This window comes from Halichoerus grypus, chromosome 9, assembly GCF_964656455.1.
Source record: "Halichoerus grypus chromosome 9, mHalGry1.hap1.1, whole genome shotgun sequence".
Lineage (NCBI taxonomy): Eukaryota > Metazoa > Chordata > Mammalia > Carnivora > Phocidae > Halichoerus > Halichoerus grypus.
Genome location: NC_135720.1, coordinates 110,472,916 through 110,497,988, shown reverse-complemented (window position 1 = coordinate 110,497,988; position 25,073 = coordinate 110,472,916). Strand labels below are relative to the sequence as shown.

The window sequence follows — 25,073 nt, the reverse complement described above, 5'->3', positions numbered from 1 at the left end:
GGGCCAGTGAGCGACAGTGGCTGTCCCACCGGGAGGCAGCCGAGGTCCTTCGGGGCCCCGCGGCCCCTGGGCATCGACGAGAAGGTGGGACAGAAGTAAATGGGCTGATGGTCTGTAAGTTACAGGCAGTACGACATGGCTTCCTATAAAATGTCCTCACTGGGGGCGCCTGGGTGGCTCAGTCGTTACGAGTCTGCCATCGGCTCAGGTCATGATCCCAGGGTCCTGGGATCGAGCCCCACATCGGGCTCCCTGCTCTGCAGGAAGCCTGCTTCTCCCTCTCCCACTCCCTCTGCTTGTGTTCCCTCTCTCGCTGTGTCTCTGTCTGTCAAATAAATAAAATCTTAAAAAAAAAATGCCCTCACTGGATTATTCCATTTCGGGTTATTCTCGTCATACGAGCTCTTCGGTTTTAATTAATTAATGAATCTTGCTTTTGGCAGTTGGGTTGAAGGTCAACAGGGGTTGCCCGTGGTGACGGCTGCCCAGCTCTGTGCTAAACCACTGCATCATAGGGAGTTGTACGGTATGCTAGTTTATATGTCAATAAAGTTGATATCAAAAAATAAAAAGCCAGCAGGGCGTCACCCTGGGGGAGGACCAGGCTTATCTCCAAGGGTCCAAGCTAGTCCCTCCCTCTGCAGCTCTTCCTGGGCCCCGGGGAAGGGACCGGCTCCTGAGGCGTGATTCTGGGCTGGGCAGCAGTGCGGGGCAGGGGGCTTCACCCTGACCCCGACGCGGTCCGGGCCAATCCGGGACGCACACCAAGTGTGGACGAGCCGGCCACCCCCAGGAGCCGAGAGGCGCTCGCCACAGTCCCTGAGTCCCTGGGGCAGCTGCCTGAGCTCTGTGCTCAGTGCCGGGCCAGCTATGGCGTGGACGGGGCGCAGCTCAGAGCTCAGGGGACCATGGTGTGGGTGTGGGTGTGAGCCTGACACGCCGGGCGTGGAACAGAAGGGCACGTGGTGTGTGAGTTGGGGGGGGGGGGGGGGACGAGGGACAGCCAGGAACTCCGTCCGAGGTGGGCCTGCAGGGAAGCTGGCTTGCCCTCCCCAGCACACGGAAATTCCTTTGTGCACCAACTACCAGGTCCTTCTGGGGTTCCAGCTCCCTGGGGTCGGCCCTGAACTCTCTGAAGGGGAAGAGTCACCACCTCCTCCGCAGCCGTGGTCTTTGGTGTGGGGTTTGCCGAGCCATTTCCCAGGGAGCACGCTGACAGTTTTCAGGAATTCACTTCCAGAGGCTCAGCATCTGTATTTGCTAAGCTGCCTGCGAACGTGGCTGAATTCACAACACGCCGCCTCCCCTCACGGAAGGAGAGCGCAGGCCTGCCCTGCCCTCAGCATCCGGGGGCCCCCCGCGAGAGCGGGCCTCCGCCCCAGGGAGGTGTTCGAATCCAGAACTGAGGTGTACTCCTGACTCCTGTGACTTTTTAAACATAACTGGGATTTCTTCCAGAATTAAAACATTTTCAAGATACACTGGCTAAAACCCATGAGTAAAAGTTCCGCACGATGACTTTCAGATTTGGTGTGCCTTATTCAATGAGTGGTTTAAAATCGATTTTAGTGAATCACGTCATCAAATATTTATTCCTAATAATTGGTTCCTCCTCTTCCATCTTATAAAAATGTGTATTTTTTTACCTCGTATTTATAAAAATAATTGTACTTCAACTTAATATTTTACTTTTCAACCTTAAATGTTCAAAGGATTACTTATACTTCTTTCCCAAGTTCTTTCAAGGGACAAGCAAAACATTTGAAGGCCACTGCTGCTGCCCTTAGGAGACTCTAAGCCCTCAAGGGAGTGCTTTTAAAAGTTAATAGGCACAGCCTAGAGGGAAGGAGGGGCATTTCGGGGTTAGAAGCGTTCCAGGCAGGTTAACAACACGGGTGAAGACCTCAGGAGGAAAGGGCCCACTGGTGTCTGAGGAAAAGATCCAAGTCAGTGGAGCTGGCGAGGCCTCTGCGGAGGAACATTCCAGAACCTGCTCATCCCATGAACACCGACTGGGCACTTCCCGCGGGGCCGAGCCTGCACATCAGCTCCAACAACAAAGACTCTGGCCCCAAAAGTGCACATGCCGCTGATGAGGTGCAGGGATGTTTGGGGAGATTCATCCGGCCATGAGGGCAGGGTGGCCTGCAGATGGAGAACAGTGTGGTCAGCTCCGGGCCAACGGTGCTGTCCTCAGCAAGGGGTGAGAGCTTTGGGTGGGAGGTCACAGAGGCCAAGGGGAGGAGCTACGGTCCGTGAGGTGATTCAGGAGAAACACACATCAACCCTGGCTACTTGTTAGAGGTGAAGTTCAGCAAAGTGGGACAAATCCGGAGGACTCCCAAACTTCTGGGATGAGCCGGCACAGGAGGCTGGAGCCCAGGTGGCCGGGGGTGGGGGGTGCGCAGGAAGGGCCGCACAGGCTCACTGGGCAAGGGAGGCGTGTGAAGAGGGGCCTGGCGGTAGCGGATCCCAGGAAGAGGCAGGGGCAGTGATGGGGAGGCTGGAAGCCTCAGCTGGAATGGGGTTTAGGGGTGAGTTCCACTTCCTGAGGGGCCCGATGGCTCAAGAGTGTTAAACAGACTAGTGTGCTGGACTGGAGGGACGGAGGCTGGGGGTGTGGCGGGGGGACCGCTGGGCAGAAGCCCAGCTGCTGGACCAGAGCCTCCTGGACAGACAGCTGGTAGGGCCCTGGCTCCCCAAACGGTACTACCTAATCCCCGGCTTTCTCCCTTTCGTCTCCAGGCTTCTGCTAAAGAAGTAAGATGGTGAAACTGGCAAAGCTCTCGGTGAACTTGGGTACAAGTGCTGAGTGTGCCTGGTTTGTAGTGATATTTGCACTGGCTGGTGGGTGCCTGGAGCCTGCGTGGACAGCCACGAAAGGCAGGCCATGTGGCCCAGGGGCATGGCACCTTCCCGGCCCATGAGGGCAGGACACACTGCCCCCCACCCCTGCCCCCACCCCGGGCCACCCAGTGCTTCCAGGACAATGGCAATTCCCACCCTGCTCCCTTTTTTCCGCCGGCCTGCTGGCCGAGAGGGGCCGCTCAGCTTCGATTCTGCCCGTGTGGCGAGTCTGCTGCTGGATAAGGGCCTGTCTGTAGGCACAGGTGCCCTGGGAGCGGGCAGGACGCAGGGCAGGGCTGGTGGGCACCTGCTCCTCTCGCTGAGGGAGGCGGCACAGCTGTGGCAGACAGTTGCAGGGGGTGGCGGTGGGGGGACAAGGAACTGTCCCTCCTTCGTCCCAGGGGCTCTGTGGCCACCATGGCTCAAGCACGCGCACCGTGCACACACACACACAACCTTCTACTGTAGAATCGGTTCACAGAGGAGAAGACATGTAATGGCAACTGTGAGATTATAGTTAAATTATAAACCCCGTGCTTACCTTCCTGCATCACTATTTTCCCCATATTCCCACCTCAATTCATTTATCTACCGCTGTTTCAAATTTCACATCTCAAACTCTAATATGAAGACTAATGGAGGCCATGTGTCTTCAGGTCTGTCGTGTTCATTCTGGCAGAGCCGGGTTCCTTGGAGGGAGCGGATTTCTCTCCTTGAAGCTCAGGGGGCCCTGTTCTCACCACGGTGCTTCCTGGGGGCATCGCGGTGCCAAGTCACCCCCATCCTCCTCCCTTTTCCTTTCTTCCCTTCCTTTCTGCTGTTAGAGCAAATCTCCCTGTTTGGGCCCATCTGCAGGTGCTAACCTGGCAAGAGCCCGACGGGAGGGCTGTTGTGATTCTGACCTGTCTGGGCCATCAGCTCTGACCTGCACCACGCAGGGCAAACCTGGACATCTGAGCGGCCGCTATTAATCTCTTCTTCTCCATCAGTTTAACATTCTTTAAGCTTTTCAAGTGACAAGACCATCTTTGGGCAGGTTAGCGACGGCCTCTCTGGCCTTATGAGCACTCTTCTTTCTAAGCGCAGGTGGGGCTGTCGGGGGCACACCAGGCCAGCCCCCAAAACACCCCTCTGCTGCCTGGAGCCCCACCCGCACCCTCTCTCAAGCCCCTCCCTGGAACTTCTCGCAAGCCAACAGACACCCTGCTCTCTTTCCCAGTCCAATCTGGTCACACTCTGTCCCCAGAGCCCGCGTCTCCACCCTCTGGCAGGGAAATGTGCACACGCTGTCCTTACTGCACCTGCCCCATCTCTGACCCTGAGTCCTTAGCCTGCCCCATCAGGCTCTCTAGCCCGTTATTTGTGCAATCCTGCAGCCTGCACTCTCGGCTCATAGCTCCGGAGACTATTCCTCAGGCCCTGGGGCTGATGGTCATCCGTGCATTGACTGATGCTTGCCCAGTCCTCATTACCTTCCCTCTGTATGGAAGGGGTTTCTACCCCCGTGCACCTGCGAGCTTCTCTGTGCCCTTAATTTCTGGGCAAGCTCTTGCCCCACAGGCCCTGCGAGGCTTCAGGCCTCCCGCCCTCAAAGCCTGGCCCACCCCTGCCTCTGTCTACCCATCTCAGCAACCTTGGGACTCAAGGACCAACGCATGGTTGTCCCTTCTCCCATGCAGGCCTTGCACAGGAATAAACATATCACTGTTTCAATTCTGGATTGAAAAATAAACTTAAAAAGCTCTCTGTGGGGCCAGGCACTATCGGCTGGCCCTTCAGAACGTGCCTCTCATCTCGGAAAGGGTCCCATCAGCGTCCCTACTCTGAGGGGCAGGGGGCTTCTGCTCTGCATGGCGCTGGGAAGGCCTGGGAGGACTGTCTGTAGTGGGCGCCTAATAAATGCTCGCTGGCCTGCCTCTTACTGCCCTCCTTCCTGCTGTCATTCCCACTTCCAGCCTGCATTTCTCTCTTCCCTAACTTGGGTGATGTGAACGGCACAACCGTCTTTAGCCCATTTAACCAACCTGCTTTAAAATAATAGTGCAAATGGCTGTTAGTCCCCACACGGCCAGCAATAGTGCCAATGAATCTCCGCGGGCTGTTTTCATGTTCCGCTAGGGCTGTCCCTCCTGAGAGAGCCTAGGCACAGCTCCCCTGGCACCTGTGGCGGCCCCCCCCCCCATCTGAGTTAGGGCAGACAGGAGGCTGTGGACTGCCCGGCTGCCGGCTGCCTGACCGAGCCCCGCTACGGCCCCGTGGCGGGCGTGCAGGTGACCAGACAGGAGGGACGGGGCCACCTCCGAGCCGGGCTTCAGTCTGGGGCCCAAGGGTGTCCCTGAAGGACCACTGAACTTCAGTGTGGGCTCCCTAAGCATCTCCGGAGAGCCAAGCAGCCTCTGCCAGATTCAGAGGCAACAACAGGAAACAGTTACTTTTAGGAAGTCACAAACGGTGTGCTGATAGTTCTAAGGGAAAAAGGGTGTGCTATAAATGGGAAGATGGGTCAGGCCTGGAGTCAGTGAAGAGGTAAAATGTGTAGTGGGAGTCAGAACAAGCAGGCAAAGGGCAGGCGGAAGTCGGGAAAGGAAGGGTGGCTCTGGGTGCCAGGCATAGAGAGGGCAGCGTGAGCCCCACATGTGTGGGAGGAGTGGCCGGAGGAACCGGGTGACGGGTGTGGAGGTCAGGAGGTCTGAGCGCATCCATTCATTTACTCAACAACACGCACAAGGCACCTGCCGACCACGTGGGTCCTGGTCCCTCAGAGGGTGCACCATCTGGTCAGGACAGCAGACACATGCGTGGACGAGCAAGGAGCTCTGGGCCTACAGGGAGCCATGACGGCATGGAGGGGTGCCCAGCCAGCCGAAGGGGGAGTCGGGAATGAACGCTTCCTGGGGGTGGAGATGTCTGAGCTGGGTCGGGAAGCTGGAGGCAGCCAAGCAGGAAAGGCCAGAGGAGGGAGCCCTTGACGCAGCAGGAAAGGGGAGCTCTCCAGCCAAGGGTGATGATGGAGAGAGCAGGGGGGTACGGGGTGGGTGGCAGTGGGGGGCATGGCTCAGGGCAGCACTCTGAGGGGCTGGCCAGACCTGAGCAGGGGGCCAAAGGCTCCGGACAGAGGAGGCTCTTAAAAAAGCATTCAATTAAAAATATTACAAAAGGAATACAAATAATAAAACTGTCTAAAGGGTGGGGGGAGTCTAAAGGATTAAGGTAGGGACAAGAAACCCTTAAACTCTGAAACCCCCTGAGGTAGACTTCAGTGATTTGGGATAAACAGGAAAGAGTCATTTTTAAAGGAAGAATAACAGAACTTGAGAACAGACATGGTGAGACGGACATAGGAAACAAAAGGGTCCGCAGTGGCTGGAAGGATTCTCTGGGAGGACAGAGATGGCAGCCTGCCTCGCTAAGAAGGTGGCAGCAGCGGGGTCCCAGGCTCCAGGCTCAGCCAACCTCCAAGGGCCTGTCCTTGCCTTCAGATCCTTTCCCTGTTTTTGTTTTTTAAACTTCAAGGCATCCCACTGAGCACAAACATGGACTAGGGCGCTGAGTGGGGGTGGGGGGTGGCTGTACGGTGCCCCTGCTGGTATGAGTTTACTTCCCTGCAGAGGAGGCAACAGTGTGCCCAAGGTCCCAGGAGTGAGTGGAGGGATTCAACCTCAGGGCCGAGCAGCTCTTAAGCCTGCCCACCCCTCTGTAGAACAGCGTGCCGGCCCCGAACCCGACACAGCACAACGCCAACACCCAGCCAGGCTCTGGGCTCCCGCACCTCACCACCGTCATCTCGTGCAAGACTGGGCACCTGGGCACCCAGAGGGGGGACCTGACTCTGTTCTTGGGAGCAGGGCTCGGAAGTGAGCCTGTTGGGGAAGAGAGGCGGCAGGGCCTCTGCTCTGTTCACAGGGAGACCAGGGGAGGTAGCTGAAGGCTCGGAGAGTCCTCACTACCCCCCGGGGGCACGGGCTGCCCCCCGAAGTGTCCGCCTGTGGGGCCGCAGCCTGAAGCTCTGCCTCCCTCTAGGGGAGAACAGCCAGGTCCTGAGTTTCTCTTTGCTCAGAAGCTTGTGTCATTCCACTTCTTTCCCGCAAACCTTCCCAAGACTGCAATACCCCTTGGAAAGGATGTGACCAAAAGTGAATGAGGCGTACAGGGCAGGCGCACCACTGATTTATGCAAAACCATTACCACGGCCGCCGCACCATTCTCCCATCCCCTTTTCGGCAATCATGTATCCCATTAGCCTGTTTGATTGCCACTGCTCACAAAGGGGCACCTTCGCTGAACCAGCTTCAGTGGCCTCTGGATCTGTCCCCCGAGAGGAGCCGGCTAATTTGGAATGTAGTCGTGTGTACGAATCCGACACAGCTTGAGTCACTATCCGGGTGTCCTTTTTTGTAGCTGCTGTTTATTATCACTTTGCCTTTCCTCTCTGGGAGCCATAATTCTCGACACGTTTGAGAGAGTCTGGGGCGTTCTTTTCTCAGGGAGCCACCTGCAGGGGACGTGCACAGCCGCGCCGGCCTGTGCTTGGGCAAGCCCCTCGGCCGCGGGCCGTGCCTCCCTTCATTATGGGGGCTCCCCAAGCACAGTGTGCTCGACAGAGCTTCGAGGCGCTTAGACACACGGAAGCCTCGGCTCATGTTCCCAGGTTGCGCTAAGAGTCCACCGTGAACTGTAGCAGAAATTGGGAAAATTTAATAAATGTTGATCCATGGCTCTACCTTGCTTTTCTGGTTTCTCCTGAGTAATTTTCCCAGACTGCTCTCATGCCTGCCGGTACAAATAGGATTCCTGACTTTCGACTTAAATTTCCAAGGTGACATATCTTGATAAAATAGGTAACTGCCTCTCAGGGGTATGTGCCCGTAAGTCAGGCACAAAGACACGGCTTCTGGGCAATGCCACTCCGAAGACCGCCTGCTCGGCTTTCCCCGTGTCCACGGCGGCAGCGCCTGCACCCACACCGTGTTCAGTGAGCGCTCACGGATCCCGACGCTGGCGACAAGGAACGTCTTTCTTACACCCACCGTGGGAGCTCAGGTTGAGCGTCCCTCTGCAGTCTGCTGGGATGCTTCACTTTTTGTTCCTCTAAAACTGAACCAAGTGTCTCCAACAAAACACCCTTTTTTATGAGCAACAGTTCTGTCTATGTTCATCCGAACAGCCCAAAACATGGTTTTCAGTTAAGAAACGCTTTTTTAACGGGAGACATTTCCAGATTGTGAACAATACTTTTTCAGTATTGCTTCGGGGTGACACGATGCCCAAACCGGTTTTGCACAAGTATCTAATCCTAATAGGCACAGGAGTACGATTCCTGGTGACACTGCTTATGTATGGCAAGTTCTTGAACTTTCCAATACCACTTTCCCACATTCGCGTAGGCCAGGGCTCCCACAGATCCCTGGAACTTTATGGCTTGGAAGGTTCTGGAAAAAGAGCCTTTCCAATACATATCGCTCCAGGCAGCCCTGCAATCCCTGGTTACTGTTTTTTCTGTGTGCACACTCCAGAGTTCCAGGGAGAACGATTTACTCTCTCATCGTAATTATCTTGGCCCCGGAGTGTGTTAGAGGTATCTTTTTATTTTTGAAAAAAAGACTAAGAAACAAAACAAGGGAAATGTTCCAGTTCCCAGGTAGAACCTGGTAGGTGTGGCCTTGCCAAGACCCCCTTCCTGCTGGAGGGGCATCTAGGAGCCTGCCTGTGCCCCCTCGCCCTAGAAGGCCAGCTCGAGTAGCCCCAGCTGTCCGGGACAGTTCTTCATTTCCTCTGGCTGCATGGAGATCCTGGGTAGTGGGACTGGGCAGTGGGACACCGCTCGAGATCATTATCCGCACAAGCCGGACGTCTCCCTTTGTCTCGCCGCGGGGCGGCTTAGCTTCTGTGCATACCCTCCCCCAGGCCAGTAGGTTAGTGCAAGAGTTACTGCTGCTCACGATATGCAGAAGGACTGTGGAGTGTTTGGAACGATGACCTGCGCTCACTGCCGTGTCACCCTCCCCCTCTCTTCCCAAGCAAATCTTTCATAATCGAGATTTAAGAAGAGACGCTTGTAACAGTTTGTCTTTTATAATTATGCTACAAATTAAATATTTTCCTGCTTTTTCTGTCTCACTGGGAAGGAATCTTTAAGACTGAATTCACTCTCATTTTTTTTTAAGATCTTATTTATTTCTCAGAATGAGAGAGAGAGCACGAGCAGGGGGAGGGGCAGAGAGAAAAGCAGACTCCCCACTGAGCCCGGAGCCCGACGCGGGGCTCCATCCCAGGACCCTGGGATCATGACCTGAGCCAAAGGCAGATGCTTAACTGACTGAGCCACCCATCACTCTCATTTTGAAGACAAGTGTCCTGAGAGCCGGGGAGTAAAGTGACTTGTTGGGGGTCACAGGGCTGGTTGGGGGTGAGGCTGGTACCAGTGCTGGGGTCTCCTGGACCGCACTCGATGAGTGTGGTGAGGCCTTCCCTTCCTTCCACTCTCCTCTCTCTTCCTCGGCTCATCCCCTACTTTGCTAGCCTGTGCATTATGGCTAGGTCTCAGAGCTTACTTCTAGACCCTCCCCACCCCTTTCTTCTTAGCCTGACTTCTGAGGTACCTGACTTCAATCATGATCTAAAGTGTAGCCCTTAAATCCACATTTTTGTCTGGATGGCTCACCTTTAACGCCCCCTTCACCGTGTCCTAGAGTTTCTTGCAACTAAATGCTTCCAGACTTGCCCACAGCCATCACCTGGCCATTCTCCAAGGTCATGGGGATTACAGCCTGGTGCAATCTTCCGTTCTTCCTCACTCCTCAGATGCAGGTTGTCACGGGGGATTCCTGAGAGCTTATTTCCCTCAGAACCCTGCACTAAAGCTCTGGCCCTCAGTCTGATTTATGGAGGGGCTACGGTGTGGGGGACAAGGGGCTGGGTGCTGGGACACAAAGATACCAGGACACCATCACTGCCCTCAAGAAGTGCAGCGTAGTGGAGGACCTCGGCAAAGCCTCTGCAGTACTGTTAGGTAAACTCACAGGTGCCAGGTTGGCTTACCTGTCCATGCCAAGGCCTCCTGTTCCTGTGCTTACCTTGTGCCTGGCCCACACCCAGTCCTGCCCCTGCAAATACCACCTCTGCCTTGCATACGCCCCACAGGGCATCCAGGTGCCACCGGAAGGCTGGTTTGTGCCGGTTATTTCTCTTCTGAGCACGTCTGATTTTGGCACCTCCCTCCCCCATCACTGCCATGTGACACCCCCCGGATGGCCAGGTTCCCCCTCCCTGGCAGAAGTGGCAGTTTGAGGTCAGGAGCTCTCTGAGGGTGAGGCTCATGGGTCCATTTGCTCTGTTAGCCCTCGGAGTCTCGGCCCCCAGGATGTTTGCTTCGGTTCTGGTGCTGACCGACCAGGAATTCTAGCCTGGAGAGCCAGCCTATGGCTGTGTGGAGGGACACCTGCCTTTGGGGGCTTAGAGCACAGCCTCTAGAGGATGCTGCAAGGGGGAAACCCCGGGGGAGACACCGAGGGTGTGACCAGACCTCGTGGGGTTGTCTGAGAAATAATGATAGAGTTTTTTTGTTTAAAAACAAAACAAAACAAAAAAACCCAAAAAGAGTCCCTTTCCCTGTTTTTGTGTTTTTTTTCTTCACTGGAGCCACATGTTGCTATGGCAACGAGGACGGCCCTGGGACCCACAGCCACTCACCGGCCTGACAGAAGCCTGTAAATAAATTCTGCCTCACTCCAGGCTCCGCGCTGAGTGGTCCTGGAGGGCAGCTCAAGCAGCCACTTGCAGACTCTGTCCTGCTGGCGCCGGCTCAGGCGGCCCTCCCGCGGCAAGCTCCCGCGCCGCTTGCTCTTCCCTGCACCAGCACGCGGGGGAGTCTGCCACCGGCCACCCCCACGACCCTCCCGCGGCAAGCTCCCGAGCTGCTTGCTATTCCCTGCACCAGCACGCGGGGGAGTCTGCCACCGCCCACCCCCACGACCCTCCCGCGGCAAGCTCCCGCGCCGCTTGCTCTTCCCTGCACCAGCACGCGGGGGAGTCTGCCACCGCCCACCCCCACGACCCTCCGCCGCCCAGTCTCATCCATGTCTCTCCAGTCCCCAGCGCCAGGCTCATGTGGTCCATTTTAGAGATGAGGAACCCCCTCCGCAGGCCCCGGGCCCTGCCTCCGTCCACGTCAGCTGTGCCGTTGGCCTCCCTGCGCTGCACGCCGGCTCTGGCCCGGACGGCTTGCTCTTCACCTGGCTGACTGCTACCAGCCCTCAGCCAGGGCCCTGCCTTGGTTTCTCTCCTGGACCTGGCGCAGGCTGGCGCCTGAAGTGTGCCCACGGGAGCCATCTGCTCACCATGTCTGACTGTGCTGGGCAGAGCTGGGCTCATTTCTGTGGCTTTACTATTATCTATTGTGCCTTTTTGAGAGACAGAGCAGTCTGGATGTTTTCAGAGACCAACTGCCCGGATTCAAATCCTGACTGGCACTTGCCGGCGGGGTGACCTTGGGCAAAACACTTAACATCGCTCAGCTCTAGTTTCCTCATCAAATTTTCCTTTTTGATTAAAATATTTTTACTGGGAAAACCATGCACTAAAGAGTGCATGAAATGCAAATGCGCAGCTCGTTGAATAACTATATAGTTATTCATAGACTCCTCTAGGGTCAACAACCCAGGAACACTGCCGGTGTCCCTTGGTCCCTCCACGTGGCTGGCCCTTCCTGATCCAAGCTTCCCCACCCTGAGGAAACCACAATTCAGGCTTTAATAATAATTATTTCTTTGCTTTTTTTTAAAGAAAAGTTTTACCACCTGTGTCCACATCCTTATAATGTGATAGCTTACTTTTGCCTGTTTTTGATGTTCTATGAATATAATCCTACTATATGTATTCTTCTGTGTCTGGCTTCTTTCCTTCGACATGCTGTGATACTCATCCCGTGGATCACAGCCCGACGATGCGTGGCTTATCCATTGTCCCTGCACGGATGACTGGGAGGTGTCCCGCTTGGGTCTGCTATAAACAGTGCTGCTGTGAGCATCTTCATTCTTGCATCTGGAACGTGTGTAAGAGCTTCTTTAGAGAATAGACACAGGTATGAGATGCTTAGCCTTAGGGTAGGCGTGCACATGTTCAACTTTAGATGTTACCGAACTCTTCTCTTCAGGGACCACCTCAGTTTATACTCCCATGGTGCTGGATGCAAACTGTCCACTGTTCCTCATCCTTGCCAACACTTGGTACTGCGCCTCCTCATTTTTAAAAAATGGTGAGAGTAGAATCTACTTCACATATGCCGATCAGATAGTGTCATTAGCCTCAAGGGCGTGCAGTAGGGCCTGGCACCTAGTAAGTGCTCAGTAAATACGAGCTGCTATTATAATTTACAATAAGAATAATCGTTACCGTGAGGGGCTTCAACTAGGACATGTGGAGGTATGTGGCATATTTACCTTTCCACTTACAAAAGTGTCTGGTTTCAGAAACTCTTCAGTGTGGCTACACAAAGTCTACCTCTGGAGTGCCACGGGCTCTTGATGGTGAGAAGCTGTAGTACTAAATCCTTGCCTTCGGTGGCTGAGGATGCACGAGGGAGAGATGGACGGACAGACCGAACGGTTCATTCGCTCCCTCTGCCGACAGGTACTCCATCTGTAAGCGCACTGGGCCCATGCGAGGTGCCGGGACACACAGGTAAATATGACACAGCCTCTCTCCTCAGCTACATACATGCAGTGGGTGAAAAGGAACCCTGAGAGCAGCCAACAGCCTGGCAAGTCCCTCCGCAGCTTTGGTTACTGACTCGGCAAAGGCTCTCGCGTGGGTTCTTGTGAGCGCGACCCCAGTCTTCCTACTTTGCAGACAGTTTGTTTTTCCCACAGTCCTTTTGTTCCCCCAGGGTCTAGCTATGTCCCTGAGCTCAATGCCTCCTGAAAAATCACTCCAGAACTTGCTCTCAAACCCAGGCTTTCATAAAAGCCATAAATCCCCCCCTCCCCCCAAGACCAGGTATAACTTCTGTTTCCTTTAATCCATGGACTGCTTTTCAGAGGTTCCCCAGACGGATCCCGTTTGGACCCCGTCTGATTTCCGGGGACGGAGGTGTGCGTGTCCGCGGCTCTGCTACGATCATTACTGAAATGGGAAGGAAGGGGTCTGCGCGGGGTGCTGCATCCCAGCCGGCACGGCTTGGCCAGTCACCAGCACTATAGCTTTGGGTCTGCCAGGACGCGGGTGGTGCTGTCCCCAGGGCCCCGGTTCTACCCTTTTCAGACAAGAGAGGCTTGGAGAGGGGAGCAACGTCTGCCTCCTGGGCACTCGGAACTGATCAGCGGTTGAGGCAGATGGGCCAGCGCGCTGGAATGAGAACGCCATCTCCAGCCTGGCACCGAGACCAGCATAACGTGCCCGAGGAAGCAGCCGAGGAGGACCTTTCTGGCTGCCGGCCCTGGGGAGACTCAGACAAATGGAAGCAACTGAAGGAGAGGAGGACGAGAGGGCGGCTGTGCTGAAAGACACGTGTCTGCCATCTAGTGCTAAGCGTGACAGGAAGACAAAGGAGACCCTGCGAGCGCGCAGAAGACGTGCAGGAAAGGCATCCAAGGGTAAAGGAGAGGGGCCCGAGCCATGTGAAAAGCACGCCAGGCGCAGGGGAGATTATGGAGCAGAGGATGACAAAGCACACGCTGGGGGGGACCGAAAGGAGAATGTTCTCAGGAGCTAAGATAAATGGCAAGGATGATGCCAAGTACACGAGGGGCAGGTCACTGACGGAAGGGGAGGGGTCTGTAAGGTAAGCAGTAGGGAAATTGATTGACAGGGGTCATAAAGGTAGCTAAAAAATTAAATGAATTCCTCGCTGCGGCGCTCACAAAGGAAGATGAGAGGCAGATGCTGGCAGCAGACAGACACCCCCCAGAGGACAGGGATGAAATGCTGCAGGAAATCAGAAGCGTGTGGAAACAGGTGATCAAGAAATGTGAACGTCCGCCGTGGCTGGGGCTGCTGTCACCCGAGAGCCCGGTGGCCGGGAAGCGGGGAAACTAGCACGCGGCTGACACACGTGGGCCTCGCACGCAGGACGGCCTGGCCTCGGGGGCAGGATACACACGTCTACACTGCGCAAGGGATGCCGGGCTGGTTTAGCTCTGGGGGGGCGGGGGGCTCTGCTATTCCAGCAGCGGGCGGGATGTGGGGGTCAGGGTGGTTTCCAGCCCCACAGCAACACAGCTGCCGGTAGCCCCCGCCCCAGGACACACTGTGCGGGCTGCTTCCCACCTTCTGTCCCAACAGCCCAACCCCCACCACCACCACGCTCCTCAAGTCACAGGCGCCTCTGAGCGATGCTCCCCCTGCCATCCCCTGCCTGACCTCCTCTCCGGATGGGGCAGCACCTGCAGAAAACGGTCTTCCGTGGGGGATGGGGCAAAGTGACTCACCCACATTTCTCTTTCTGTTACCCACACGTGCTAAAAACCAATTCCATCTACACTTCTTGAAATTACCAAAAGCCCTTGGTAACACTCAGTATCTAAAGGTCCCGGCTCTGACTAAATGAAGGTCCCTGACGTCACTTGGCAAACAAGCAGTGACAGGCTGAGGAAACCCTGCTTCTCCCTCTACGACCCTCACCTGTGAGAAAGAAGCACCCTGACCCCAATATTCTCATTGACGGTGGGGTTCTGGCTTCCATGGGACAAGGGATGGGGCTTGTCCTGGGCCCCCCGGCTGTTTTCATTTCCTGACTGTGCCTCCTTTCCCTGGCTGTCTGGGCCATCCGACCTCTCCTCCGGGGCTGCTTCCCCCCAGGACTCCTGCTCGAGCAACCTTAGTCACCCCTCTTCCCCTAGTGCAACCTTGTCTCTCACACCTCTGAACATCACCACACCGACGTATACACATTCCCACTGTTCTCTAAGATAGGTGATACTTTGTCCAAAATGATGCCCCAGAAACTAGCATGCTGCAGAAAAGAATGCTCTCTTTGAGAGTTTGCTATATTCCGGATTCCCAGGGAGACTCAGCACTTCTGGGTCTTCTCATGTGCTCTGAGAAAGGCAGTTTGTGGGTCTTGCCTTATGATCCCGTTCATTATTTACTTTATGCTTTAGGACGTTCCCCAGTTGGCAACACCACATTCAGGATTTCTTCCCCGAACAGTAAGTGACTCAGTAAGGGCAGCTGAGCAAGTTGCTCATAAGCCAAATGCAACAGATCACTGATTAATTAGTGGCCTACTAGTCAACCCATTCAAACGGGCTGGTCAATGGGGTTAGAGCTCCCTGCCCAGACAGTTCAGGAAACTCATCCAGAAAGAGACAATCTTACACTCCAACTTCAGGGTTCTGTAATGGGAAATTGTTCTTCATGTGGTCATTGAGGTGATAGGGTTGGGGCTAAACTCTGGGAGACCCTCATCAGACTCACCCCAGTGCTCCTTGGCCTTCTCTGACCTAGAATTCCTTCTGCTGAAATACCTAACTGCAGAATCCCATGGAGGAATTAAAGACAGAACTGCTTGGGTTTTTTTGGATGTACTACATAAGAAATAAGTGACTGAAAATGAAAAATATTCAATTTACCTTGATTTAGTATTATGTAAAGATAGTTTTCCAATTTGGTACATAATAAACACATAAAAATCGGAATTTATTGGCAAAATTTTAAAAATATGCTGAGTAATGTATGGAATTGTTGAATCACTACATTGTACCCCTAAAACTAATATAACACTTTATGTTAACTATACTGGAATTAAAATTTTTAAAAAAGAAAAAAATGTTTAAAAATATGATGATATTTGGTTTGGGGCTCAAATATATATTAAAATACAGATTCAAATTTACTTTTGTTACCTCATCAAAAAAAAAAATGCTTTTTATGACCTGATGTTTAGAGTTCTTTAATTTTGTGCCTTAAAAAAAAAATCTCAATTTGTTTACTTTTTATAATTTTCAGGTTTGTGAAATGAAGAGGTAAGAGAGAAAGTTTCAGGCTTCTGTTTATCAGCTCTTCTCTGCAAGAAACACATTGTAGGCATGTATCATTTTTGTTCTAAATGAATAAAAAGGCAAAATGAATATAAATTATCACAATATTTTCACTTTTTAAAATGTGTTTTGAAGTACCAGAAACACCTTGACGTGTTCTGGAGAATTCTGATTTGACAAACACAATGCATGAATCGGGCCAGCTATATAATGTGCAGGGCTCAGCACAAAATGAAAATGTAGAGCCTCTCATTCAAAAAGCAGGAAAAAAGCTTTTTCTTTCCTCCCACAGTTTCTCTCCTGACCTGACACAGGGTTTTCCTTTGTTACTTCATGTTGTAATCCCTCGGTCAGGGGAACTCCTAAGGCTAGGGCAGACCCTCACAGGCGCCCGGGGCCCTATCCTGCGACTCGGGTGAGATTCATACCAGACCCGGACCCTCCCTGCAAACATGCTGGGCCCCCACAGGGAGTGGAGGGTGGCAGTGGTCAAGGGGAGGCTAGAAGGGGGAGGCTGGGCAGGTCCAGGCACCAGCGGTCAGGGGGTGGGTGGCTCAGAACCTGTCCTGGGAAGGCCAGAGGGGGCAGAGATGGGCCTGTGTGGGAGCTGAGGCTCCCAGCCCCTGGTGAATCCTCCATTGTCCCATGCGGCTGCCCTTATAAAAACAAATTCATAGGTAAAATTATGAAGAATTCAAGATGGTGCTGGTGAGCATTAAACCCCAAGCACAGAGCCCCCTTCTGGGTGTGGAGCCCCACGCAACTGCCCTGGTCACACGCCCAGGAAGCCAGTCCCAGACAGATCTGAGAAAGAGCAGCTTAAGGTGAAACTGCAGAGCGGTCACTATTCTGATGCCTTTCATTTCCCTCTTGAGTTTCAGCCTCACTCTTCCTTATGATTCCCGTCTCTAACCAGCAGTCCTTCAGAGGTTCACACTAAACACACACGACTGCATAAAAAGCAAGGGCGTGATAAGCAGATGAAGTCAACAGCGTGGCCATACGCGATACCGCTGTCCTGCCATTAGTGCTCACTCAACACCCGCTCAAAGAACAGGAAAGGTAAGTAGTTAACTTACAGTTGATCGACACTAGTCTCACCTTAGGTGGTGTGCGTGAATGCCCAGGTGCCTCCGTAAGCCCACTGGGAATCCATGCTGTGCAGGGGAGGGCAGTCCAGGTATGTCTAGCTCAGTCCTGGTTTACACTTGCTGTCCCGGTATAATTATTAATAGTGCCCTCCCTCACACTCAGGTGTCCTGGTTTCTCTATTCACCAAGGGCACTGTTTTTTCTTCTTTATTTATTTTTAATATTTTAAAAAGATTTTATTTGAGAGAGAGAGAGAGCGTGCATGAGAGTAAGTAGGGAGAGGGGAAGAGGGAGAGGGAGAGAGAGAATCTTAAGCAGGCTTCACGCCCAGTGTGGAGTCTGACTCGGGGCTTGATCCCACGACCCTAAGACCATGACCTGAGCCAAAATCAAGAATCGATGCTTAACTGACTGAGCCACCCAGACGCCTCCTGTCCTCTGTTTTCTGATCCAGAGGAACCCCAGTGCATTTCTCTGGGGCCATTTACATTCCAGAGAAAATAGCATGGCAATGTTCAAGGCTCAGGCCCTCACCTGACTGCTGCCCCGACTGTGGGTGCTCAAAATTGGGCAAAACAACCAGCCCACTCTTCCCTCATGAAATCCCAAAGTGAAGGAACAGTACAAAGGGCATGGTCCCCTGGAATGATCCAGGCCTGGATGCCAGGGGAGGAACAGGCCCATTCATAAGCATTTCTGTGCAGCCTGGCATAGGACAGGATAGACAGAAAACCAGCAACCATCTGGGGCCGAGTTTCCTTAAACACCATGTTCAGAGGGCCAAGCGACCTCTGAAATAGCTGTCGTCTGGGAGGGTGCAAGACTCTGAGGACAGGGCATGTGCCCTCTCAAGGTCTCTGTGGTCACCGATTCCACAGGGAGGCTGGTGGGGGGAAGCAAAGCCCTAGGAGTTGGCTTTCATTTCCTAGTGAAGACACATCTAGAAATGATAATGATATCTCTACTGTGCAAGAGCAGGACTTTCTTCTGTACCAGCTGTCTGAACAACAGGCCATTAGCGGGGAGAACAAACAGTTCCACTTAGCTCGGGATGTAGCATTTACCTGTCCATCATGAAACAGCACAGTGTTGCTCACGAACAGAGACCCTTACCTCATTTGCTGTGTTGTGTGTTCCCACGATTCGGATGAAGGAGGCAGGCTGTCTTTCAAAAGTTACAGACTGCCAGGACCTGTGAGAGGAAGCACAACCATGTGCCTGGTTAGATGGTACAGTTAACCGGGCCAACAGTGCAGGCGGGAGGAGCTAGATGCTGAGGGTTCCTGTCCTCCATCCTCAGGAGGCCTGTGCCGTAGGATGGATGGGGGAATGGAACGGGCTCCACCTCATGTGTGTCTGAGGGAGGCGGTCAGTAGCTAGGATCCCCATTCAGAGCGCTACCTTCTGCGAAGGCAACTGGGATTCTTACAAAGCTCCCCATAAACAGGCACAAAGTACAGTCCAAGTTCACACTGTGACAAGAGTGTGGCCAAAGAGAAAAGTGAACAAGGTCAGTGGGGGTTCACCGAATACATTTCCTCATCTGTGAGACGGGCCTACCTCAGGGGGCTGTTGGCTGAGTGAGCGTGCATCTGAGAGACGTGGGGGGTTCTGGGACGAGAGTTTTGAACCAGGGCAGGAATGTGGACTGGGTGGGGCAGGGCAAGGGGAGGGAGAAGTGGGGGTCACCCATTGCCATGTGAACCCCAGGCTCTTCTGTCTGAACCCTGCCCCAGGCAGGGGATGGCACCTGGGGAAGAAGAGGTGGTTTTTTTCACAGGCCTCCTCCGCCTCCCCTTTCCTGCTTCCAAATGCATCCCCCCGCCCCCCAGGGCTTATTCTCAGGACCAGCCAGACTCTGGGTGGGCTCAAAAGCCAGCTCATTTAAAGCCCAGCCAAGCAGGCCCTAAACAGCCCCGGAGAGGAGGAGCTCTGCTCTTGGTTTAACGCTCACAGCTCATCAGAATGCGCTGGAGGAGAGGACGGCACCCACGACTGTGAACTCCAATAATATTTTCTGTAATAAATGTGAGGAGTTCACAGTTGTTGCCGTCCCTCCTCCGCTCACACAGTGGAAATGCCAACTGCTAGGAAGCTGTTTCCTGTAATTGTCTAATTACCAAGTAATGCTACCAAAGAAAATGTATATGTTTGTGGTTTGTTTTTCCCCCTTTGGTTTCAGGTGTTCCAGCTTCTCACTGTGAGCCTCCCACTGAGATTGATTCACTGCTGCCTGGACACCCAGGCCCCTTAAGGTCATTAAAAAGTCATTACCATCCTGTGTGCAAAGTCTGTGCCTCTGAAAGCAGTTTTCTGGAAATAGCATAAGAAAAATCACTCTCTTTGTAAAAATGCTATCATTCATACATGAAGGTGATGCCATCTGACTATCCCTAGAGCCTGCACTCTTGGCCCATTTTCTCGGTCTGTTTTGCTCCCAAACCCACACAGCTCCCTTGGGGCGTCTGTGGGGTGGGATGCAGCCTGTGGGCTGGGGCAGGCCTATAAGGGAGGCCCTGTGGGGCTTTCGGCCCTGGGCCTCGGCTCCCACAGGCCTACCCGTCACTTCTGAGCCAAGCTGTGTGGCTGACAGACGGGCGTCCTTCCTCCGGCAGGTCAAGTGAGGGGTCCATGCAGCGTGGGGCAGCCGACGCCCATCCCCTCTCCTAAGGGAAGCTACGGCACACACCAAGGCTGGGCCACCGCCTGCGTCTCAGACCAGCCCCCTAGGAAAGGGAGACAGGGCCAGGACAAGTGATAGCAGCCAATGACGACTATCATGTTCAAGTCAGCTTCACAAAAAGGACTGGGGTGCAGAGGGGCTGGGCCGTGGTGGAGGTGAAGATTGTGTTCTTAGATTTCTGGCTGCATGCCTCTCCAGAAAATCTTCAAGTGCTTCTGGATGTGGAGGTGAAACTTGGCACTTGTAAGCCCATGATCCTCAACAACATGCTCGTGGCTCCGAGGGTGCAGGCAGATCCAAATTATGCCTCCTGAGGTCCAACCCCTGCTCCCCCCACAACACGGCGGGGACCCCAAGGCAGTGAAGGAAGGGAGGGCTGGCCGGGAGTGGCCTCGGGCAGAGCCAGGCTCCCGCTGCGGGCTCGGGCGCCTCCGCCCCTCGCCTGTGCCTGGGGAAGCGGGGCTGGCTGGTCAGCAGCCTGAGCAGGGAGGGAGCATTTGTGGAGTAATAAGATCAGAAGGCCTCAATTTAATACCAATCCTCCATTACACTGCATTAATATCTAATCATATTAGAGTTCATTTTCACTAACACAGCCTGAGAGTTGAAAGATGATTTCATTTTCAGCAAAACTGGATACCAACCCTAAAACAAAATATCAGTAGGAAGGGACGTTGGTTAGGATGAGGTAATGGGCATCTCTCTCCCTCCTCAAATATCAGATCCCATTTGCCCTCAACTGCTTCCAAACAACTTTAAATGCTGCTCGACGGGGAAGTGATAAGGGGGCACGGGAAGTCCACGTCGGGGCCACATACGCAATCACTGTGCAACTCGAGGACCTCACGGTGCCAGGGAACTACCACCATCATTCGGTCCCCGAGAGGCTCCACTGCCATTTTTATTGAGCTTTCCTGACAGCTGTATAAAATGTCCCTCCTCGCCAAGTACCCTGGGTCCCTTCCTTAGTAGGCAACATGCTCAGGAAGATGACGGAGCCGCAGGGGCGCGGCACCCCCCTGGCGCATGGCCAAAACTGGGTGATGGGAGGGAGTATCTACACAGGAGCAACGGGTGTGGACAATATGTGTGGCCTCTGCTTTGAGCACTTGGGACAAAACAGAAAGCCCCACCCTGGACTGAAGTCCCAAGGCTGGCGCCGGAGACTGGGCTCCCCTCTCCTGAGCTCCAGTCTCCTGTCCAATGCTGGTCACCGAAGAGCAGCTCGAGGAAGGTCCCAAGTACAGGAGACTGTAAATACGTATCTACACACAGATGTGTTCAGAGAGACGTATCTATAGGCATGTTTGCCAAAATGTTGATCAAGACTTTAGCTTTGGATGAAAGAATTTCCAGACCTATCTCCTAGACTTTTGTATTTTTCTGTACTGTCTGAATTTGGTAGGATCTATATGTAAGTATTTTTTTTTTTTAAAAGTACCTATCTTGCCTACTGCTCAAGGCTTTAATACAGATCATGAACAAGAGGTGGTTTGGCACATTGGTTGACACCACAGGCTCTGGGTTAGAATCTCCGTTTTGCCCTTTTCCCAGCTCTGTGACCTTAGGCAAGCTGCTTAACCTCTCTGGGCTTCAGTCTCTTCATCTGTAAAATGAAGATAATAAAAATATCTAACTTTTTTTGGTGACAATTAGATACATGAACAAATATAAAACATCTAGAACAAAGTGCTAACTGCTAAAGTACTAAAAAAAAAAAAATAGATGGTATTGTTATTACTATTACAAGTACCATTCAGCCAAATGAATCTGGATAAGATACAGTGCTTCCCAGGCCTCATCTGTGAGGCAAGTTTGCTAGTATATGATTTACTGACTACAGCATGGGTTCCCAGGGGCGCCCAAGGCACTCCCATCAGCACCCGTTTCTTGGAGGCAGACAAGGCAGCTGGGCTTTGGAAGAATTAAGCAAGCATTTATTCAATATACTCCTGAGCCTGGCACCCGAGTGTTATGGGGGATCCGTGTAAGATGTAGTGCTTGCCCTTCTGAGGCTCATAGTCTCTCTGGGGAGATCAGCTATCCTTCCATGAACTAAGTAGAGAACAGTGTCAACAGTACCTTGGTCCCAACTCACAAACTGGTAGTGTTCCAAAGCTTCCCTTATAACTGGTTGTTTGAAGCTTGGAAGCAATTTTTCTGGAGAAAAAAGTTATAAATTTTGATTGGGTTGCCACCCATAAAATTCAATTTAACCCATAACGAGGCTGAAATACTATATATATATATATATATATATATATATATATATTTTACTTCATATATATATATATATATGAAGTAAAAAGAAAAAAAGAAAGAAAGAAAATGACGTTGTTGCCATAGTAGTAATTAAACAAGCCAGGAAAACAAGAGCTTACTTATGAACAGTCTCTCTAAAGCTGCTGCTTGAGGAATGAGGATTAAGTACTGTCATGCACATAAAATCAGGGGGGTGTGGCTGGAATAGGGTAGGTGGTCTGTTAAGGAGTGGAAAAGGTGGGCCAGAGCTGTCCTAACAGCGTCTTCCATTTGCAGACCACCATGGGGCTTACAAAGTGCTTCCCAATCACAATCCATCACGCTGGGTCCCCAGCAATCTGTTAGGCAGCTAGGCAGCTCGCTGGAGTCCCATTTCTGAGGTGAGACATTGAGGCAGAAAGAGAAGTCACCTGTCCACTTTCCAGCGCTGCCCGGTGTCAAGATTTCACGACTGTTGGCACTCTTTCCACCCAAGGGCACAGTGAGGAACTTTCTCATGGAGAGGCCGGGGCACCGACTCCTCCCCGTCGCATGGGTCCCAGGGTTTTAAAGCCCCTCACTTATGTGCTGGTGTCACGACGCCGGACGGGAGATCACACACGTGAGTGGATCACAAGCTGACCCCTGGCACACACTGAGTCCCTGCAGCCCCAGGTCCCTGTGTGCCAGGGGGTCGAAGGGGTTGTGGGGATTCAATGAGAAAATCGTGCTTGGCATGTGGTAAAAGCGCACGTTGGCTACTGTTCTATCTTTACAGTCACACATATGGAAGAGTGAAGAAGAGAAGAGACTCAGCAGGTGCTCCCTCTTTCCACACAGCATGGAGAGATGGAAAACACATAAGGTTGTACTAAAAAGCAAATTAGAGGACGACATGTACAATGTGGAGCCACACACAGCCACACACGTTACTCATGAAAACACGCATGCTCGCAAAATATTTTTAAATATTCTGGAAGGAGATGTGCTGAATTCATGATAGTGGTTGTCTCTGAGGAGAGGGTGAGGAATGAGTTTGCTGATGGAGAACAAAGGAGGCTTCAACATTAACTGGAATGTTTTATTTCTTTGATTAAAATAAAAAAGACGAAGTGTACGTGAAAAATATTAACTACAGTCAATTCTGGGGATGAGTAGTGAGTGAATGTTGGAATACTTCTTATTCTTTCCTGCATTTTAAACAAGTTTGAAATAAATTAAAAAAGAGGGAGAGGAAAGGCATTCAAACGGTGTCTGTGTTTATGTGAGAAAGCCCTCGCCAGGGGTGTAATTACCCAGACCGCCGATGTGAAACTTCGGGGGCTAGGTGGAGTCAGCCCCTCGATGGGCATGTGGACTTGCCAGGCGGCGCCGCTGGCTGCAGACAAGTGGGTCTTTGTGGGAAGTGCGCAGAGGACGGGGGGGGGGGGGGGGGGGGGGGGGGGGGCTGCGGCTGGGGGAGGGGTGCAGCCTCCATCCAGGAGCGCGGGGCTTGTGCGAGTGGCTCTGGTGACAAGAGCCACCAGACAAAGGAAGGCGGCGGGGCTCGGCTGAGACTGGCTTTCCATCCTCAGCCTCGTCCTGCCTCCTCTAGGGAGCCTGTAAATCCGGTACCCATGGTACCTGATCTCTTTGGTTCTGGAAAACTATGCGACCCCGCTGCCTATGCTATAAAGACGATGCCAGTGTCAGAATTTCTCCAGAGCAGCCCTGGTGAACACTGGGGAGATGGCCAAGGCCAGACTGGCACTTAAACGGGGCAGACCGAACACATGCGGTAATCTTTGCACCCTCCACTAAAAGGGCAGTAAGGAAACCTAATATATGCTTCATACCAAATATGTGTGTGCTAATACACACACACACACACACACACACACCCCAAACAGATTCACACCACGAGACCCTAGAAAGGCTCATGTCTTTCAGTCACCAGTCCCCTTTGAAGGTGGGGGTGTACAGGGGGCTGAACTATGAGGACTGGTTGAAAGCAGGTGAAAAGAGCAGACAGACCCCCCCCCCACCCCGCCCCATATCCCCTTTCTTTCTTCCTGAACAGCAGGAATGAGCCCTCTCCCATCTCGGCAAGAGACAGGGATTTCACTCTGGAGTCCCTGAACAGAGAGTGTCTACTCTGGGGGCACCAGGCACAGCAGAGGGTGGGAACCTGCTGGGGCTGAGAGCAAGGAATTACACAGAAGTGACTGTCTCAGATGGTGAGACTTCCCATCCCCTACCCTCCCTTGGCTTTTAGACCACTGTGATCCAGGCTTAACCCCCACGCAGAAGACTGGAGGATCCCTCTGAAGACTCTGACCAGCCCAAGAGGAAAGACCTAGAGATACTGATCTACCTTCTTTCTCTCTGTCCCTCCAGTCTGGTTTCCATAAATATTTATCCAGTGCTTACTATGGAGCAGGCCCTATTTTAGACTCTGCCCTCAAGAAGCTTACATTGTAGTGGGAGAGAGAGAGACAAAAAATATAATATAGGACTAAGTAGAAAAATACAGCAGTGTAAGTAGATTGAGACAGGCACACTGCTTTCAGATGCCATATTTAAGGAGGTTCTCTCTGGTAAGTGACAACTGAGCTAAGACCTACACCAATGGAGGAAATGGCCATGTGGATCTGGAAGAACGTTCCAGGAGGAGAAACAGAAGGCAGCTAGTGTGCTGGATCTGAATGAGCAGGCAGGGGTCTCCCAATTAAATGCTCAAATCCCAGTCTGATAACCTTGAAGGAAGTCCACAAACCCACCCTCCTACACAAGCTTCCAACCAGCTTTCTCAGTGCCTAATGTTTGAAGGTAAACAGCCAGTCAAGGGTCACCAAGGACCCTAACATGAAAAATAGAGACCAAAAGCAACTAGAAAAGAAAAATAATTCAGAGGATAGAGTTATAATTCAGTAGACAGAATAAAACCTCAGGAAAAAAAACTCTTATACTACTGTCAGAATGATGAAAGAAATATTACACCCTTGAAATAAGAATAAAATGATATGAAAAAGGGATATTCAAAACAAGAATTGCTCTTGTCAATTAAAACTATGAACTGAAATCAATAATTCAACACAATAGAAGCTTAAGTTGAGGAAATTTTGTAGAACATCAAACAAGATGGCAGATAGAAAAAAGAAGAAAAAGGATAAGAAAATGAGAGGACCCAACTAAGGAGTCCACACTATCCAATTAGTAGATGTCCCAGGAAAAAAGAGCAGAGAAGATATGAGCTAT

At 52.5% G+C, this 25,073-nt stretch overlaps 1 protein-coding gene and 1 long non-coding RNA gene across 4 annotated transcripts in view; one reads left to right on the top strand and one right to left on the bottom strand.

The window, feature by feature from the left end:
- The window catches only part of BTBD9 (BTB domain containing 9), a 431,569-nt gene that overhangs the window by 15,636 nt on the left and 390,860 nt on the right, over nucleotides 1-25,073 (bottom strand). For all 3 annotated transcript variants that reach the window (XM_078055382.1, XM_036094275.2, XM_036094276.2), the window contains exon 10: nucleotides 18,026-18,104. In XM_078055382.1, the coding sequence (XP_077911508.1) occupies nucleotides 18,026-18,104 (79 nt within the window). The remainder of the gene's footprint in view (nucleotides 1-18,025; nucleotides 18,105-25,073) is intronic.
- Nucleotides 16,468-19,188, top strand: LOC118536994 (uncharacterized). Its single transcript, XR_004917913.2, has 2 exons — nucleotides 16,468-16,883; nucleotides 19,095-19,188. It is a non-coding gene; the product is annotated as an uncharacterized LOC118536994 (long non-coding RNA).